The sequence below is a fragment of the Ruditapes philippinarum genome, unplaced genomic scaffold (genome assembly GCF_026571515.1).
Source record: "Ruditapes philippinarum isolate M1 unplaced genomic scaffold, ASM2657151v2 ctg162_1_1_1_1, whole genome shotgun sequence".
Taxonomy (NCBI): domain Eukaryota; kingdom Metazoa; phylum Mollusca; class Bivalvia; order Venerida; family Veneridae; genus Ruditapes; species Ruditapes philippinarum.
Window position 1 is genome coordinate 204,636 of NW_026866001.1, and position 18,996 is coordinate 223,631.

The 18,996-nt window shown below is 32.5% G+C and overlaps 1 protein-coding gene across 1 annotated transcript; it reads right to left on the reverse strand.

Annotated features, from left to right (window-relative positions):
- Window positions 1-4,085: 4,085 nt before the first annotated feature.
- Window positions 4,086-17,967, reverse strand: LOC132730962 (GPI transamidase component PIG-S-like). The gene is made up of 16 exons (XM_060717046.1): window positions 17,892-17,967; window positions 14,896-15,035; window positions 14,267-14,363; window positions 13,768-13,869; window positions 13,185-13,328; window positions 12,157-12,266; window positions 11,339-11,459; window positions 10,820-10,881; window positions 10,368-10,476; window positions 9,469-9,558; window positions 8,587-8,762; window positions 8,021-8,071; window positions 7,364-7,492; window positions 6,760-6,862; window positions 6,279-6,336; window positions 4,086-5,396 (listed from the first exon to the last, which is right to left on the reverse strand). The coding sequence occupies exons 1-16, from the start codon at window positions 17,917-17,919 to the stop codon at window positions 5,288-5,290; spliced, it is 1,629 nt and encodes a 542-aa protein (XP_060573029.1). The 5' UTR covers window positions 17,920-17,967; the 3' UTR covers window positions 4,086-5,287.
- Window positions 17,968-18,996: the final 1,029 nt, after the last annotated feature.

Here is an 18,996-nt window from a genome sequence, read left to right on the forward strand (position 1 = left end):
CAGTGTGTATTCTTTGCATGATATTGAAACTATAATTCAGAAAAAATTATCACTGATTACAGTTTTGCAAGACTACTAATGATTTGGCTTTTATCCTTTGTATATTCTTCTGGTTAATATATTTATTTATCTGGTTTAAACATATTTATTTAAGCTCGATTGCGAAACAAATTCTTGCAACTTAACCCGTTCTAAATGTCAGTGAAGAAGGATGGTCATGACCTGATTAAGGCTCAAACCGATGATCCCTGGGTTGAGAAATTAGCTAAAGAGAAATATGTGCTAGTGAAAATAAGAATTGCAATTGTATCTGTCCATCTCCAAATAATGTCCATCCCTTGGGGGACTTAGGCATGCCTGCCCAACAAAAAATGAAAGAAAGCTAATTTAAAAGTTGTTGGGGGACTTAGGCATGCCTGCCCAACAAAATGATAAAAGAAGAAACTATTAAAACGAGGGGTCAGCTTTAAAAGCTGGGATGAGACATGATATTGTATTGAACTGCTCTGGGGTGGGGAGTAGGACAACTGAGGGGGTATAATGATAATAAGTGGTTCCATGATGGAAACAGTTCTTAATAATAATCTGAGGTTGCTTAACATAGCTAGTATTGCTCAGGGGATAATTTATATCATGATGTTCAGAGATAAGATTCCAAAGTATTCAGCGATGGTGATTAAGCAATCTATTTGAATTAATCATATTCATAAACACTAGTGACATCATCATAGTGAATGATAATAAATTTAAAGACCATCATATCATAGCTCTTCTTAAAAACAGGTTCTCATTTTGTGCTCCTTCTGATTAACATAGTTACAAAGTAGGGAAGGTCATGGAAAGAATAATGCTGACTGCAATATTCAGTGGAAATCTGAATGTCTGCATTTACCACATTGAGTCACAATCTTTGTTCTAATAATTCGACTGTACTTGTAGTACTGAACTGTACTTTATTTTGGTTTTACAGTTAACAAAGTCTGAATTAAAAGCTACATTGTATGAAAAAATAACATACTTATAAATTTATGTTTCTGCTTTTCTTTGTAGCTCAGCTCTTATACAAGGCCATCGCAATTAATTTTTGATCACACACCCATGCCGATTTTGCGTAAATATGGTATTGCAGTCGGCCGTGCATATATTTTGACGTGACATCATTAGCGTTATATAAACTTAGTGTAAAGACGCGCTAAATGTTAGCATTATACTATAGGCGCGTCAATCAAAAATGACTCTTATTTCCCTTTAAAGGGTCTTTATTTTGGGTATGTGATAAATAGAATATTAAATTCGTGTAAGTTCATTACTGAATTTACGGCACTCATTGAATAAAATAATATGCTCACCAGAGGCTCGCATAATATAATTTTATTCAACTCGTGCAATAAATTCAGTATTGAACTTACACTCATTCAATATCCTCTATATATTAAGTCATGAGATAATAATGAATATTTTCATAAAAATTGTAGTTATCAGCTTAACATGCATATTTATTGCACCACAAAAACACCATATATCTATTACTGTGATCACATTGTGTTCACAATGCAGGGTTTCTGAAAGTGTATTTTCCTATTGACAATACAAACTTGATCCAGAAGCTCACTTCAGTCTACAGAACTGGCCAAATTAAAAAGGTAAAATTTCTAGCTTTTCTCTCTGATGATTTATGTTACATAATATTCGTTATGGAATAGGCAGATATTTTGGGAGCACCAATAAAGGCAAATTTGCATAGAATTTTTACATTGACATTGTTTAGTCTCATAATTACACAATGTGCCCATAAATGTATTTCTAATCGGCACAGCAAGTTTTTGCATCCATTAATTGCTTCCTCATGGTGAATAGATTTATTTTTAGGTGTTTTTCTGTTCCATCTGACAAGCGCACATGGCATTTTATATGGGCAATGATCCTCAAAGAAAAATCCCATGGCAAGTGAGAAAGGACATAAAACAAGCAATTTTCTCTCCATTTTATGGTTTTTATTGACAAAAGTAAATTATCAAAAAGTTTTGAAAAAATAATCACTGATGGGTGTGTGCTATAAAAAATTCACATAATTTCATTACAGTCAAAATAAACTGTTATCTCTACTTATCTCTTAAACTGTTATCTCTATTGACATGTAATATTTCTGTAAACATATTAAGCACTAGTGACTTAATAAGTGACCTTTGACCTTTAAACTATGGAAAAAAAACCCAGACTTGATACAGTAGAATATTTTTTTTTTTAAATCTCAAGTCACATTTCATATAAAATTGCAAATTTAAGTTTTTACTGAAGATGATGACCTACAATGATAGCTGCTATTATTACTTCAGATTTTGTGGCCAGCTAAAGTAATTATTTCACAACATAAAAAAATGTTTCATAATATAAATGCACAAAAACATTTTACATTTACACAATAAATAAAGTGAACACCAGTCATGACTAAAACAATAACAATAATAATTGAGAAAAAACAGCAGCTCGCTATCAAATAATTAATGCAACATTTTTTAAAATCACATTTCAACATAAGCACTCTCAGCCATAATACAAGGGAAATGTGTAAATATACGGGTTCAAAATAACACAGAAAGCTACCTTTACTTTACAGAAGTAATTTTACTTGTTAGTTTACAATCTTGCGTAAAGCTGCACGCCTCCAGATTCATGCTAATTTTCATGAAAATTTTGAAAATGTATTTGAATGTGTAATATTGTGAAGCAATCAAAAAACTAGAAATCTGCTCATTATTATTGGCACTTGCAATCCATGTAAATTACCAAAAAATGGTCACAATAAGAATAATTAGCCCTTACTGCATTAGTAATGCAGTAGAAATATATTGTTGTAAATACTGAAAAATCAGTCATTAATTGCAGAGAATATGTAAAATATAATATGAATCTGGAATCTTTATACTTTTCCTAAAACCTTAGTTCATTTTTCTCATATTAGGTTCTATTGAAATAGTTTGACTCATCTGGAGGCATGCACCTTTAAATTATTTACCTATATGAAGCAAATGAATGTTCATAAAACAAACTAAATTGAGTTTAAATCAAGTAAATATTCAACATTTTGATCAGAATTTATACCTTTTCAGGTTTGAAGAAGCTTATTTCAAAAGAATCGTGTAAGTCTGTCATTAATATAGCCCATGATCTTATTTTTATGATGAGTTCAAAGATATAACAATATTTTTAAGACAACTTGGCAACTTTCCAGTTTTCTTGTGGTGAAAGTTGTCTGGTACATCTTCATGCATTTTTTCAATCTTAAGAAGGCCACCTCCTATCAAGCTGCCTTAGAAGACAGAAGCTTTCAAGTTTGACTGGTAAGCTCAATAGGTAGAGCGCTGGACTGTGTATCGGGCTACCCAGGTTTGATTCCTGGATGGCTCAGGTCACTTACGTTGTGATTGATCATGAAATCCTTGTACTGGTAAAGTGTTTGACAGCCTGCCCAGGAATGTTGCCGTGGCTTAACTGTGCTCGGGTAAATTCAATGTGGCTTATTGTAGTGAACCATAGTGAATCCTATGAGTCAACACCGCCACTGCCAGCTTTGATCACTTGCCTAAGGAGGTCTTACTGGCTGTTAAAGCGCCATTGACTTGCAGCAGACATATCAAAAACATTTATTCACGCCTTAAAAAATTGAAATCCTTACAATGAAACATGAACTTTTATACAAAATTTATTCAGACACACAGACCATTCTTCCATAAAAAAAATAATTAAAAATCATACTGAATGAAACAGATCCAACGTAAATAATGATTGTCAAACCCATTTAAATGTTGTTTTTTTTTGTTTTGTTTTTTTTCACTAAGACTGGATTTCAAGCCTTTATACAATGTACTTGCAAAAGAAAAACATCTTTGTCCCTATAATAACAAGAGCTGTCCGTAAGACAGCGCGCTCGACTTTTTTATTGCTTGCCAATAAAAAAAGTTTTTGCAGTAAAAGGCAATACAAGAATCTCTGTATTTTTAAAGTGAACAATGGCCATGAGCATTAAGATATTTAGTGAAGAATTATTTTACTGAATTGTGTGATACCCTTGAACACTGTAGCTGGTCACTTGTCCACCAATCAAATAGGCGAGATAAAATGTGAAATATGCATATACTACTGATTTTAATTTCAAGTACAAAAAGAGAAAAATAACTAGTTGTTTGATACCCTTGAATATTACAGCAATGTTTATATGACATAATTTATGGTAAAGTGAACAAGTGGATAGGAATGAATTTTTTTAGATTTTTTAAGTTTTTTAGTGCTTGCCTATAATACAAAACATTGACAGTTAAGGGCCATAATTCAAATAAAATCTTTGACAGAATTACCTTCTCCTGGACATGTTTGGGAATCATGATTGTAAACAAGTATTCCAACTTTCAAATTAATATCTCAAACAGTTCAGTCAAAAAGTGGACTGGTACTAAAAACTTAACCAAGATTCTAAGTCGATAAAAGGCCTTAATTTTTAAAACAAATCCTTGACAAAGTTACCTTCTCTTGCGTACAGATGGGGGTAATGATGTGAAATAGCATTAAAAGTTTCAAAGCAATATCTCAAAGGGTTAAGGCAATAAGTGGATTTTACCCATATTCAATGTATTTTCTAAGTCAAAAAGGGGCATAATTCTGTCAAAAACCTTGACAGAGTTATGTCCTCTTGTCTGTTGATGAAGGTCGTGATGGTAAACAAGTATGGTCAGTTTCAAAGCAATACCTCCAATGGTTTTGAAATAAAGTGAGGTGGTACAAAAAACTTAACCAAGCTCAATACACTTTCTAAGTCAAAAAAGGGCCATAATTCTGTCAAAAACCTTGACAGAGTTATGTACTCTTGTCTGTAGATGGAGGTTATGATGGTGAACAAGTATGGTAAGTTTCAAAGCCATACTTGTAATACTTCTGAAATAAAGTGGGGTGGTACGAAAAACTTAACCAAGGTGTGACGCCAACGCCGACGCCGGGGCGAGTAGGATAGCTCCCCTTTTCATAGAAAAGTCGAGCTAAAAAGTAATGTTGTCTTGCTATTGTCACTGATGAAATATTTATTTATGTAATCATGTTTCATCATAGTCTATTCACTATTTCTTATACAATAAATTTCCCGATTCACACTATACATATCACAACCGTTTCCAAGGTTTCCTTCTGTCAAAGGGAGGTTATCCATACATAACTGTTTCTTTTCTTTAGTCCAATCTCAATTGTTTTTGTTCCAACATAGAAAATAAACCACAGACCACCAAACCAATGTATGACTCTACTCTTGTTTAGGTTTAGAGAGCCCTTTATACCATTTATATGACTGCCAGAGAGAGGCTAACACTGGGAAACTAATGGGTAGAAATAATGGAATGTATATTGCAAACCTGAAAATATAAAAAAAAAGAAGTTATTTTTATCAATTCATCTTACGAAGAGCAATTAAAAAGGTATATACAGATGCATGAGTTTTTTAAAATTGATCTGGTCAGATTATATTAAGCGCAATTGAGTCAATTTGCAGGACAATTAGGAAAAAACATGATAAAGACTCAAACTGGCTCAAACCCATGATCCCTTTCCTTTTAGACACCTTAAATACTAGCTCACCTTTCAAAGTATAACTATTATTACATATACAACAGACTAAGTGTATATGAAGGCAATTTTAATATTTTTTGTTGAGCTCTAAATCACAAAAACATTGTAAAGGTGAAAACAGAAAGACAGCCTCATCATGCAATATTTCACAAGTGTAGCGACATCTCAGTAAAATCACTGTCATGTAAGCTCACAGCATACAAGTAGCTTTCATACACCATGGAAGAACTGACAATGCGAATTCAAAGCAATGTCAGGAATCTGTTTGTTTGGTTTTTACGCCGGTTTTACAACAGTGTTTTCCTTATATTTCAGCATCATTTCACTTCAGCAGCTTTCCTGGATAACTAACCAGTAACTATTATTTTCTCTGAAAGTGACCAAATACTTATCCAACATAATTTCTGATTCAGCATTGAGAGACAAATGGCCATTGGACTCTCTGTTGGAGATTGATTGTCATGCGTCAGACTAGTAATCTAAGGATTGCTGACCGTGTTGTTTCCTTGAGCAATAAACTTTACATTCATTGCTTAGTACTGGTTGGTTCCAGGAATAAATTCGAGAGTGTTTCAATAAGCTTATAGCTTCTAACATAATCGAACAAAAATAAATTTGTATAAACTAAAATCTATGTAATGTTAGATTCATCTTATTTCAAAACTTACTTTTGATCTTCCGGGAAATATAACAGTTCTAGTAGAGATGGGTCGAAGAATGCTTTCTCTGAAAAATACAAATAATAAAACAAGGTTGAGTATCTGTACTTAGTAGTCTAGAATAAAATTAATCTTTAGCATTCAATTATATAAACTGGAAATATGTCCATAGGACACTAATGCCCTCACTTTACTTGCTGTCAAAAATGCATATTTACAGACCTATGCTTATATCATAAAAGTCAAATGTTACAGCAAAAAGTTATATCATATAGTGATCCATCTCAGGTGGATTAGTCACGGATAACAAGATGTACAGACAGACAAATCATCCCATCACTGTATGTTCCCATTTTTTTTAATGAGGGCATATAACAATTTTATTCTTCTATTTTTAGCAGTGAATATGAGTGGCCTTTATGGCTGGACCACAGGTGCCCAGAATGGTATTTAATATGAAATATCTATGATATCTTTGATATAACCTCACCTGAGGCTAGTATTGCACTTTTGGAATGTTGATATGCCTCGACTAAATAACCATCTGATAACAGTTGTAATGACTCATGCATTGATGCTACTGCCTTATGTACCTGTAAGATAAATCAATAACAAAATTGAGCCGTGTCATGACAAAACCAACATTATGGGTTTGCGACCAGCATGGATCCAGACCAGCCTGAGCATCCAAGCAGTCTGATTAGGATCCATGCTGTTCGCTTACAAACCCTATTACAGGTAGAGAAACTGATAGCGAACAGCATGGATAATAATTTATTCAAAAACTATGTCATACATCACTTATTTAAACCAACTTAACAAAAAATTTTCTTTTTTTAACATCTTTTCCCATGAAAAATTATGTTGGGAACATTTTTTTTCAAAACTGTTTATTGATAACTCTTTCAATTTTCCTATTTTCCTCAAGTGTTAAGAAAAGAAACATTTACCACTCAATCTAAACATTTACAGTCAAGTTATTAGTCAAGACTTCATTTAAACATTTGGTAACCGCTTTGAACTATAAATGAAACACATTTGAGAAATTGGGGCAAAATACAAACAATAAATATAACATAAGCTCAGTTCATTACCTCATTTCCTATATCATCATTGATCACAATATTGCTGATTTTACCAAGTAGTTGAGCGAGAGATTTTAATGTGGCTGATGACGTGGCCAGGTTTTCTACACATCTACTTCTTAACCAGCTGTCTAATTCCTGTGAGTAAAGAATACACAAATAACCATGGTCATGTTTAATTTGTTGAATGGACTTGTCCGTGTATAAATTTAAAATGAACCATTGTGAGTTTGAGGGTTTTCAATAGCGCAAACAATAATCAGAATAAAGCGTGGTCAGACTACATATAGGTGTAGGCTGGTCTGGCTCTATAGTGCTGGCACAGACAAAGCATTAGATTAAGTAACAATTAAACTCAAGAATGTTCCGCAGAAATAAAGTCCGCAGAAATAAAAACGTAACAAAATTTGAAGAAAAAAAAAACTTGCAGAATTTGGAGCCCCAAGAAAAACCACTTATAAAGTATTTAAAAAGCATGTTTTGATTCTCTGAAATTCAAAACAGGCTCTAGAACTGGACTGAATAAAGTCAAACAAGATCAGGCCCAATCTTAGATGATGGCAAATATTTTTCTGTCAATTCAAGACTAAAGTTTAACAAGACAGCATCCAAGATTTAATGACAGAAATTCTTTTACTTTCTATATTATATATAAATAAGGCATACCCAGTCTGTGACAGCATTTTTGCCTATTGGCAGGAACTCTGTACCTCCAAGCTGAAAGAGAAAAAATTGCATATATATTTACAAAATCTTTTCCTGGAAAAAAAGAGTCCAATCATTTATTTCTCAGATATATAAATAATCTCATCAAAGTTATAAAGGTGTTATTACAATCTTTAATCAACTGTTTGGTTCAAAAGGGTTGTAAGTCCTTCATTTTATCATTAGAGTTACAACCTTTCGAACCAAGCCCTCGTTTTTTTAGTTTTGTTCTGATTCTCATCAATATCAATATTTTTATAAAAACTAGAATTTAAATTCATTTATTTGTGTTCTAAGCGACACCAACACTTTTATGTAAAATGTTGACTCATATTGTCCTGGTGTAAAAAGACCATTAGGGCCTTCTCTTTTGCATCATTTCTGGTATTACCAGCTACTGGACTGTAGATAGAACCATTCACCTTCTATCTAGACTTGCAGCTGCTTTAATGTCAACAAACGGAACTGCTTGGCTTAAAAGATCTTTTCCAGATATATAAATGAATGCATGAACAAAAGGAACCTACCTGAGAATGAAGGTTTAATAACAATCTGAGCTGGGACAAGATCACCCTCATTACTTGGGCCATATCAAGCGAGCTTTTTACTGGCAACGTAACACCTTCTTGTGGCTGAGCAACATTGTAAATATGTATACCACCCCATTGTGGACTGAGAAATGAGTTACTTGCCAACTTCTGACCTGAAATTAAATTTATAAACATTTAAATTCCTGGAAGAAAAACAATTTTGAGTTAACAGAAGACCCCAATGACATATTTAAAATATTACAAAGTAAACATTTACATGCATAAAAATAAATAAATAAGATATAAACTTGAATATAGAGAGATGACCTAGTGGTTAAGGTGTGTGCCTCTCAAACCAGGGATCCTAGGTACAAGCACTACTGGGGTTAAAACCATGTTTCCTCATATGACACCAGTACTGGCTAGTGATAGGAAGCAAGAACTGTTCAAATAAGCTGTAAGTTTTCATAACAATCTAAAATTAAATATGTTTTAAACTTTAAACTAGAATCATCCTCTTGACTGTAACAACTGCAATCTGTGTTTACTTTATTAAACCACTTACTACTGTAGTTGTTTAAATACAGTCCTGTTTAACCATAACTACTAAGATCTAAACCACATGACTCAGTCGCTAAGTGGTAAATGTCATACACTTAAAGCCATTTACCTTTCACAGCTGCAAGTTGCAAGATGGAATCCTGTAACAGACTTTGGATTTTGGATTTAAGGAAGTTAACCAGTTAGAATACTTTACTCAGGTGACCGATCTTGCCTAAAATTTTGCAAAGACAGGTCATTGCAGCATTCTGCTACTAGTATAGATTAAAAATACCCACATCAGTTAGACTTAAATCAAAACAAAATGAAACAAATTACCATCGTCCCCTTTGATATAGAGTGGATACTGATCTTTACTAGGAACATACACCAAAAAGTTCAATTCAGGATTTGTAGAGGCTGGTGAACCTGTAAAATGAAATGTACTGTTAATGTTTGACAAAACAACAACAACAAAAAAACAAGGAAACCCAAAAATCATTTGATATCCGTCTAAGTAAATTCGCATTAAACCAATGATTACCTAACAAGTTTCTTTCTATAAAACATGCTGGACAGTTCCAAGTTTTTGACATAAGTATAAAAACATGTCAAGAACAACAATATTCCTTAGCTTTTCATTAATAAGGTGGCAAATTTTTATCATTTTTTTTTTCTCCCTTTGTTCATTAAATTCTATGTTAATTAGTTAACTAAAAGAGGAATAACAACAAAAACTGTTCTTTTTATTACATCAACCCTCAGTGTACTAACAGCAACTAAATGTACCAATGTTACCAAATTGCTTGGATGTGCCATTTTATCTGGTCTGCATTGTTCATTATTCAGTCAGTAAAATATTTTTAAAATTTCCCAAAAACTGACGATGGTTTTGTCAAAAATGAAAGATGAACTAGGTAGATGAAGTACATTTAAGATATTTAGAATGGTAAGAGTTAGAGACAATCATATTGATATCAATGGACTATTTGTTAGTGGCGGCATGGCAGAGTGGTTAACGCGTTGGACTAGTAATTTCATGATCGCTAGCCACATGGGTTTAAACACTGTCAGGGGCAAGCCGTTTTTTCCTTGAGCAAGAAACTTAACATTCATTGCTTAGTACTGGTTGGTTCCAGGAACGGATTCAAGAGTGTTTCAATAAGTGTACAGCTTCCAACACAATCAAACATAAATAAATTTGTATAAACTAATAGACTATTTCTAGCACCTCATACCTAGTTTAGCTTCCAAAGGATTAATCATGTGTGGTAGATCTTTACTTGTGAAGATATACTCCTTGTTTTCTTTCTTTGGCTTCGTTTGAAGCTTCGTAAAATACAAAACCTGTAAATCATATACAGTTATAAATAAAAAGTGAATAAATTTTAATGCAGGATGCCTCCATATTTGTGAAAAAACTCTCAAAATCAACCTAAAGTTTAGTTTCTCACAGGGTGTGGCTATGCCGAGGTTGTACTGTTTTAAAGTAGCTCATTTAAACATAAGAATCTGGAATCTAAAAATACATGCCATAAATGCATATGAACTGCTTAATTGTACTGACTCTTTTACTAAGTGTAAAGCAGTTAGCAATACATCATGTCATGTTTGTAATGTGTATGTTTTTTTTGATAATGAAAAACTATATTCAAGTTATTCACCATTAGATGTACTAAAATATAAATACCTGTGACTTAATGTTGATATCAGTGTAGTTTGACATGGATTTCACAAATGGATCCAGGTACGCTATATAAATAGAAATATAAAATATTCCATTACTCAAATTAATGTTCATTTGACATACATGTACATTCATTTCAGTATATAAAGACAAAGGTTAATTTGTAATAAGCAATCATCTTGACATAAACAATTCGTACAAAATGGGCATCAATATTTTTACACGGCAAATTTTATATCTCAAGCATATTTATATATTTTTTTCTGTTTGAAATAGGGAAAAAAAATCTGTATTTCTTATTGGGAAGGGTATATTTACTGGAATCAAAGACAGAAAACAGAGTGCTGAAGGGTTTTGTACTGCTATTGACTGCAGATTTTGTATAAACCAGGTACAATCAAGTCAAGAATTCCCTGATATACAGAATACAAAAATGTTAATAAAATACACAAACTGTAAGAGTTATACAGTAAGAAAATCTGCGCATTCTTGACTATTTTAACGGAAAACATCTTCACCAACCATTGACTGCAGACTCTATATCCCAGCTGACATCAAGTATATCTGGTCTTGGATTGACTAAGGTCAAGGTCACATCATATCCTGAGTGGAATCGTACAGATCTCAACATCTCTTTATCTGGCTGAAATAGAAAAATTCAATTGTTATATAAATATTTGTGTATTATGTATCTGGGTTAATGTGGGAGGGAGTAGAGGTGTGGCTGGCATTTAGTGGGTGTACAGGTAGCACAAGTTTTCTTACAGTACTTTTATGAACTAAAACCAGACGGATGCAAAATCTTGAATAATCTTTGCCATAATCACAAATAAAAAATTGATTCATTTATATGAGTTCCTTCCCTATGGGTCTGTCTTAAATAGGTTGAATTTAATTATTACCAGTATATCAATATTGTTTGAGAGATAGATAAAGGAGGAATTTTTTACCCTTAATATATAGAATAATGTACAGTAGCTAAATATGGGATAAATCATTTAATGCTGTCAATAAAATAGCTAGCTCAACTATTCTCAGTGCTTGACAGTAGGGAAAGGGGCATTATAAGACCTGTGCTCATCATTTTAGAGCATGCAGGAAACAAGTCTGTGAAGTTTCCATTCATTCCCTTCTGAAGATCTGGAGATACCAACTTGCATGAAAAAACTTAACCAAAGTGTGACTGTTATACAAATGCTTACACAGTGGTCAGTATAAAATCTCTCTCTTTCATCCGATAGTTGAGCTAGAAATAAGAAAAAAATTGTTCAATGCTACTCTGTGAATTGTTTAGGCTATATACTGTGAAAGAATGCGAAAAGAATGAAGTGTACATTTACCTTACGATCTCTAGCACCTCTGGCAGTATCGAACAATTTCAAAATGGTTGTCTCCCTAACTAGAGCAGTTTTCACAGTCTCTGCAACATACTCTGCAATAACTGCCATGTCTAGAAACAAATAAAAAATAAATGTGCAACTAAAGCAAGCTCAATGTAAAAAGAATGTACAATAAGAACACTTGTTATTTTTGACAACATATGATTCTTTCAGACAGAATCTTAGTGCTTGCTCATAGCCACACGTTTTTACTTTACAAAGATTGCTCAGACCACAGAGTAAAGACCAGTTAAGAAGGCAAGCACAGGAGTAGAACCACAAAATGTCCAAGTTTGTTTGTTTGTTTCATTTTACGCCTTTTTCAACAGTATTTCAGTCATATAGGCGGGTAGTTTCCTAACCATCGTTCCTGGAGAGTTACACCAGTACTAGACTACCTTCCTCCGCGCTAAACTACCAAAGCATCTCCCGGGGATCGAACCCACGCCAGAGAGGTAACTGGATTAGAAGTCATCGACTCTAACCCCTCGACCACGGAGGCGGTAAATGTCCAAGTAGGCAATGCTCAAACCAGCAGGGGAAAGTGAAATTAGCGATTAAAACTCAACGACCCTAAATGATTCCACCATCAAGGCCCTAAAATGTTGTAATGTCTTGCAATGTAGATAGTTCCAACTCTTTTTGAGCCTGTTTAATGAAAAAAGTCTACTCCTACTTAAATGCTTGAATAGTCTACAATTAATATTAAGGATAATGATATTATATTTTAAAGCACAAAAATTGCCAAGATTTTTTTGTGATATTTAACAAATACACAATCTAACCAGGCTGTATTCTGTATTGGCACAGCATACTACACTGGCAAAGAGCACTAAAATAACTGTTAAATTACAAATCATGTATTGTGCAGTGGCAAATCCATGATGATATTGCTTTATTGGATCCAAGCACTTACATGTAATACAAGTTTGTTAAATTCAAAAGAATGAAATTATAAAATTAAAGGTTATAAAAATCATCTCACATACCTGTAGCCGTAACAGGAATGTATACAAATCTATGTGAACCAAGGGTAGGTTTTTTAACATCTGGATAGTTCTTGGCTGCGAGTAATATGACAGAATACTCATTAGCTTTCCCTGGATACTCTTGTGATAACTTTAAGTCAATTTCTGTAATATTGAATAAAAATACAACTTCCTTACAAATCAAATATCCAACTTTTGTTTTTTAAAGAAATCTATCATCCAAACATAATCCGATTATCTCTGTTATGACAATCACTGAAACTGCCATCTCTCCTTTCCAGAAGAAAAATTGTTTTAGATACAATTTTACGTTATAATATGAAGTTGTTGTTTTTTTCCATAACTACACTTACAGTCTGCCCTGATGCAAAAGTCATGCAAGTTCACAGTCATGTTCAAACCCATGGAATGTAAATCAACATTTTCTTTTTCAATATATTAAAACATTATAAAATTGCTTTGATAATTTAAATATCATTTCTACAAAACCATTAAAAAATCATTCCTACATAACCACTGACAAAATACAGTAACATGTATTACTAGTATTTGGAAAACCACTAAGAAATAACATTAAGTTTACCTTGAAGAGAAGAGGCGGATTTGAAAATCTGTTGTTCCTTGCTAGACGCCTCTCTGGTAAAAGTTCTGTAATGAGATGTCACCTCTTGGGGTTTTTTATCCTCTGAAAAAAAAAATGTATGAAATTATTCTTTTCTGTATGTACCATTTTACATTAGAATCAAACCAAAGTACCAAAATTAAAAGAATAATATTTGTATAAATTTCTACAAACTCAGGCTGCTTATGCCAAATTAACTGCTTAGCCCACTTAAAACTGTATTTGAATATTTTGCTAGGAATCTTATTCTATGTTTTACTGATACTTTTTATATGTGTTAAATACCAACTTTTTATCTGTGTTACATACCAGAAAAACTCTTTCTTAAAATTTGTTTGAAATATTACTATAAGGAATCAGGATATGAAAACAATTTGACCCCTTCTAAAACTTTTATAGCATATTGGCCATTTACAGAATTCACAGTTTTAAGGAGTGTCTCTACAATATAAATCATTACCTAGTTCCTCAGAAACGAGCCTTGATAACGAAGCTAAATCTGTCTCTGACACCTTCTCCAGAAAACTGATCACATTTAAATCAACTGTATACTTGATCTGTATCAAAATAGTCAATGCTTTTTAATTATGTACATATTACTTCATTATTTATTACATAACAAAATATAAAGACAGTCACATATCAAGATTTGACAGAATGCTCGAATATTCTCATTGCTTGATAGTAAAGCAAGAGCCTGTACAATGTAGAAGTTTCAGAAGTTCAAAAGGATTAGGATTTTAATTGGCTAGGAGTAGCTTAATCATCATTGACTTTAATATTCCATGGCAAAATCCCAGAAAATTATTGCTTATATTGCATCAAATTCAAAAACATACCTGTACTCTAATTATGAAAGCAAATTGTTGTTAAAAAAATTTCCATGTACAGGTTGAACCATAGTTAATCAATGCATCTGTCACTAATTATGACTGAACCTCAACAGCACAAAGTATTAATTAATTCAGCTTTGATGTTAACTGTACACTTTTGTGTTTGCAAACTTTGATCACTAGAAAACATTAAATTCTAATTAAGGAAAGTCTCTTGCCAAAATGTCTGCAATGACAGCCAACCTTGCATAGTTACCTTTGTGTCAGCTAGGGTATCAATATCTGAGTATGGCAGAGACACTCTATAGACTTCTGTTGTTTTCCACCACAATGGTAGTCCAACAACCAGGCATACAAAGCCCACACCTATGGCAGCTTGAACATTTGTCCTCTTCTCTGAAAGTAGTAACAGTTAAAGTTACATTAAATAAATATGTAAAAATATTTTGCCGTCGGCCTAAAAATCAAACATTCTACAGTTTTATTAACCTGTTTGATAGTATTGTTGTAAATTTCATCAAATATTGTTCATAAATAAGGATTTTAAACGGGAAACCCCACGGTACCACTAAAGTTCGTTTACGAATTTTAACATGCAAATGAAGACTATAATGAGCTCGTGTATGCGCTACGTCACAGTTTTATAGTTGCTATCCGAACACAGCAAATATGTTATTTTCTTGTGCAAACACACTTTAACCGTTTAAGCTTCACGGTGCAATAAACCTGGGGTTCAGTAAAAGTAATTATCTCGTAAAAAGATTAAATTTGTATGAAAACATCCGTTACAATGCGGAAATATACCGTTAAATTAGGACTGCTACTTATAGTCATGATTGTTGATTTAATATTGATGTACGGATGATTCGAAGGCGGAGTTTCTCATGCAAACAGAAATTGTATTTCCCATTTCACCACGATGAGGTTACCTATTTTTATGCTAATAAAACTCATTTTGGTTGTTTGGACACCAAAATAAGACCTGGAGTCGATATAAAACCCAATTTATTAATGAAATGTCGCTATTTAGTTTTGTATGAAATTTATTTAATGTAACTTTAAACACTTGTCTTCAAATAAATGCAAATGAGTACTAAAACACGACAAAATAAATGATCATTTACATACATGTGACATCCCGGCGGGATTTAAAAAAATCCCGATATTTCAACACTGATCCCGATTCCCGATATTACAGCTTGAATTCCCGATATTTAAAAAAAAAAATCAACATAAAAAAAATCAAACACAGCACCTGTATCTAAAATGTAAACCGTGCCTCTGGGCATTGATTGTTATCTGTCCATATCCTAAATTATAGCGGATTAAATGTTGAGTCGCTAATTGACAGCAAGGTGACGTAATAAACAGTTCCAATAGTGAATACCCAAAGTTATTCTCACATGTTTAACTTATCACATGTCGTGTGTCAGTCAATTGACCTCTTTTGTAATTTGGCAGTAGGTATCACACCCTACGTCATCAAAACTACCCTGTAAATTTACATGTATGAATTCGGCTCAACCTTTGATTTTCTTTGATTAGTGCCGCACTGATTTACGCAATCATCGAGGCAAAAATGTGGATTTAATAACAGAACGATTCTTGCATTTATTTTGAGTCTTTTACTTATGTTACGTTATTTAACTGTCATAGTCTTATGTTTATGAATAGTTGTTGCACGTTTTCAAATAGCTTGTGTTTAGTTATTGAATGACTGAAAAGACATTATAATTCTTCAAACTGAAAATAATGAAATGTGAAAGTGTGACTGTTTTAGAAATAGCCAGTATGACTACACTTATTTATTTATCTATTTAAATTATTTATTTTTTTGGTGAAATAAATTAATATTGATCAACAAAAAAATCATAAAAAGTATTATCATTTAATGATTTTGAGGGTAATAGAGATTCTTTGAACCAAATGTGCCAAACACGCACTGAAATTCGTGTCGATAAAAAAATCCAGTTTTGAGCCTCAAAATCCAGCTGAAAATCCAGATTTGGCCCATGTCATTTGTCACATGTATGCATTTATTAGCGCAACCTGTGATCACATGTGTCACCTGATGATAGCCAATTAGGCAGTTGTATTAAGGGGTGATTGGACAATTAAATGATTATTCTCTTTTTACAATGCAAATGTCAAGCTTCTGCAGTTACTGACACTGAAAGACAAATTTATCAAGACAGCACATGGCGTGCCTAGATATAGCTTAAAATGTTAAGGGTACCCATTTTTATCACACACATTTGGGGTGTGGTGCTTAAAACACCTTTAAAATCTTAATAGAAATGTATATTGACAATCCCAGCACATGTACTGATCATATATATATATATATCAAAAAATCTTAATATAAGCCGTTTTAAAAAAAATTCATATTTAAACGTCTATAATAATACACAAGATAAAAATGTTCGCCAGAAAAAAGTCCGCACACCTTCCGTCCAAAACAGTATTTTATTCCAATTCCAATATTTTCACATAATAATCTACACAGGAGATAAAATTCTTCAAGATGATGGTCAATTTTAAACTTCAACATCAATATAAACAACGTATCAGGCGAAATATTAACATCAAGATTATCACCAATTTACTCCATTTACAAAATCTTTTGACAAATTGAAACATGGCTACCCAGCTTTGTGGAATTCAAATGCGCAGCGCTTTCAAGATGAGAACCAGTCGGCTATAGGCAGAGCCATTTTGATAATATGTTGGTTCCCATAATTAAAAGCGGAGTGTATTTGTATACGGCAAAGCTTGGGAGCCATGTTTGAATTTGTAGAAAGATTTTGTAAATGGAATAAAACGACAAATATACATTTTATATGGATTTTAAAGGCGTTTTGAGCTCCACACCCCAAATGTCTAGCAAGGTGATGTTTATAGGACTACATTGTAGGTGAACGCTCAAATAAAAGATTAACCCAACAGCAAGGCCGAAAGTGCCCTTTACCTTTAATCACTTATGCATCATCATTAACATTCAAAAACAATCCTTTGATATTGTAAGACAATAAAAAACAATCCCTTGATATTGTTAGACAGTAAAAAACGAATAATTAAAATTTCTTTTGGTCGCGGATTCTCATTACAAATGTACATAACCATTAAATAATTTATTATTTATAATAATGTCACACTGTCTGATTAAAACAAATTAAGTTTTATAAATATATCACTACAATTTTTCATAAAATGCATTAAATTAAGCGTTTTAATGTTAAAAGATCAATTTACCGGCAGTTTCCTGATCGGTGTCAGCCATTTTTGTTATTGATGATGCAGGTCAGACTCTCGTATTGATTTTCCCATAGATTAACAATTCCAATCGTACCTTAACATTTAGTGTTCTTGCTGCTGTTAAGAGGTATTTTTTCTACTAGAATGAAATGCCTGACACATGAAAGTGATCTTGTAATATTTGGGTAGCAAATCATTTTTTTTTCAAAAGGACTTCAAAGAGGATTACTGTACACCTTTTTCATTGAAATTTTCTGCTGATCACAGGACTGACATACAAAGTGCACTTTTTATAAATGAAAATATCCAGTTCACAAATTATCATAGAGACTTAATTATGAATTAGAAATGATAAAATGTTATGTAACTGAATATTATTAGGGTCATAAGTGAGACCCTATTATTATTTATCATATAAATGTTCATACGAAATCATATAAAACTCTGTCCATATTTTTTTTAAGAAATGTCTTAAAAGAAAATTTAAATGAAGCATTTCTGTTGTTTTGATCGATTTTTTTTAAAAATCTTTTTAAAAGCACTCCCATGCAGACGAGTTGACTAAATGTGTACACTGTGTAACCTCATCCAGTGCAAGAAAATTGTATAGACAATAATTATATCAAAAATGAATACATTGCAAGCTTTTCTTTTAAGGATGAGCCTTAATAATAACGCTTTATATAAGACGCGAAACACGAAGACAAAGTAATTAGAAAATTTAAAATAATTTTGGTAATTTTTTGTTATATAATATACCATCAAAACTATTTAGCTTGTCTCCAATCGTCTGTCACGCAAAGAATCATCTTTAATTTTCCTTTTCAATACGTTAATTATCAAACGCTATCAAATTAAGAGAAATTATCATTTTCAATATTACACGCAAACCGGTATGATTCAAGTAATATTTTTCAATAATTATATTTAAATAGGCAAACAATTATACCTTTGAGTTCACGCAAGTTTCATTTGCTTTTGCGCGTTTTTTATTTAGAACATATTCATAGCATCCAATAGTATATGGTACGTAGCTTATAACTTGAAAAAATGGTGTCCGGTGGTTAGTTTTTTTTGGAGGGCTTTGATAATTGAATTTTTA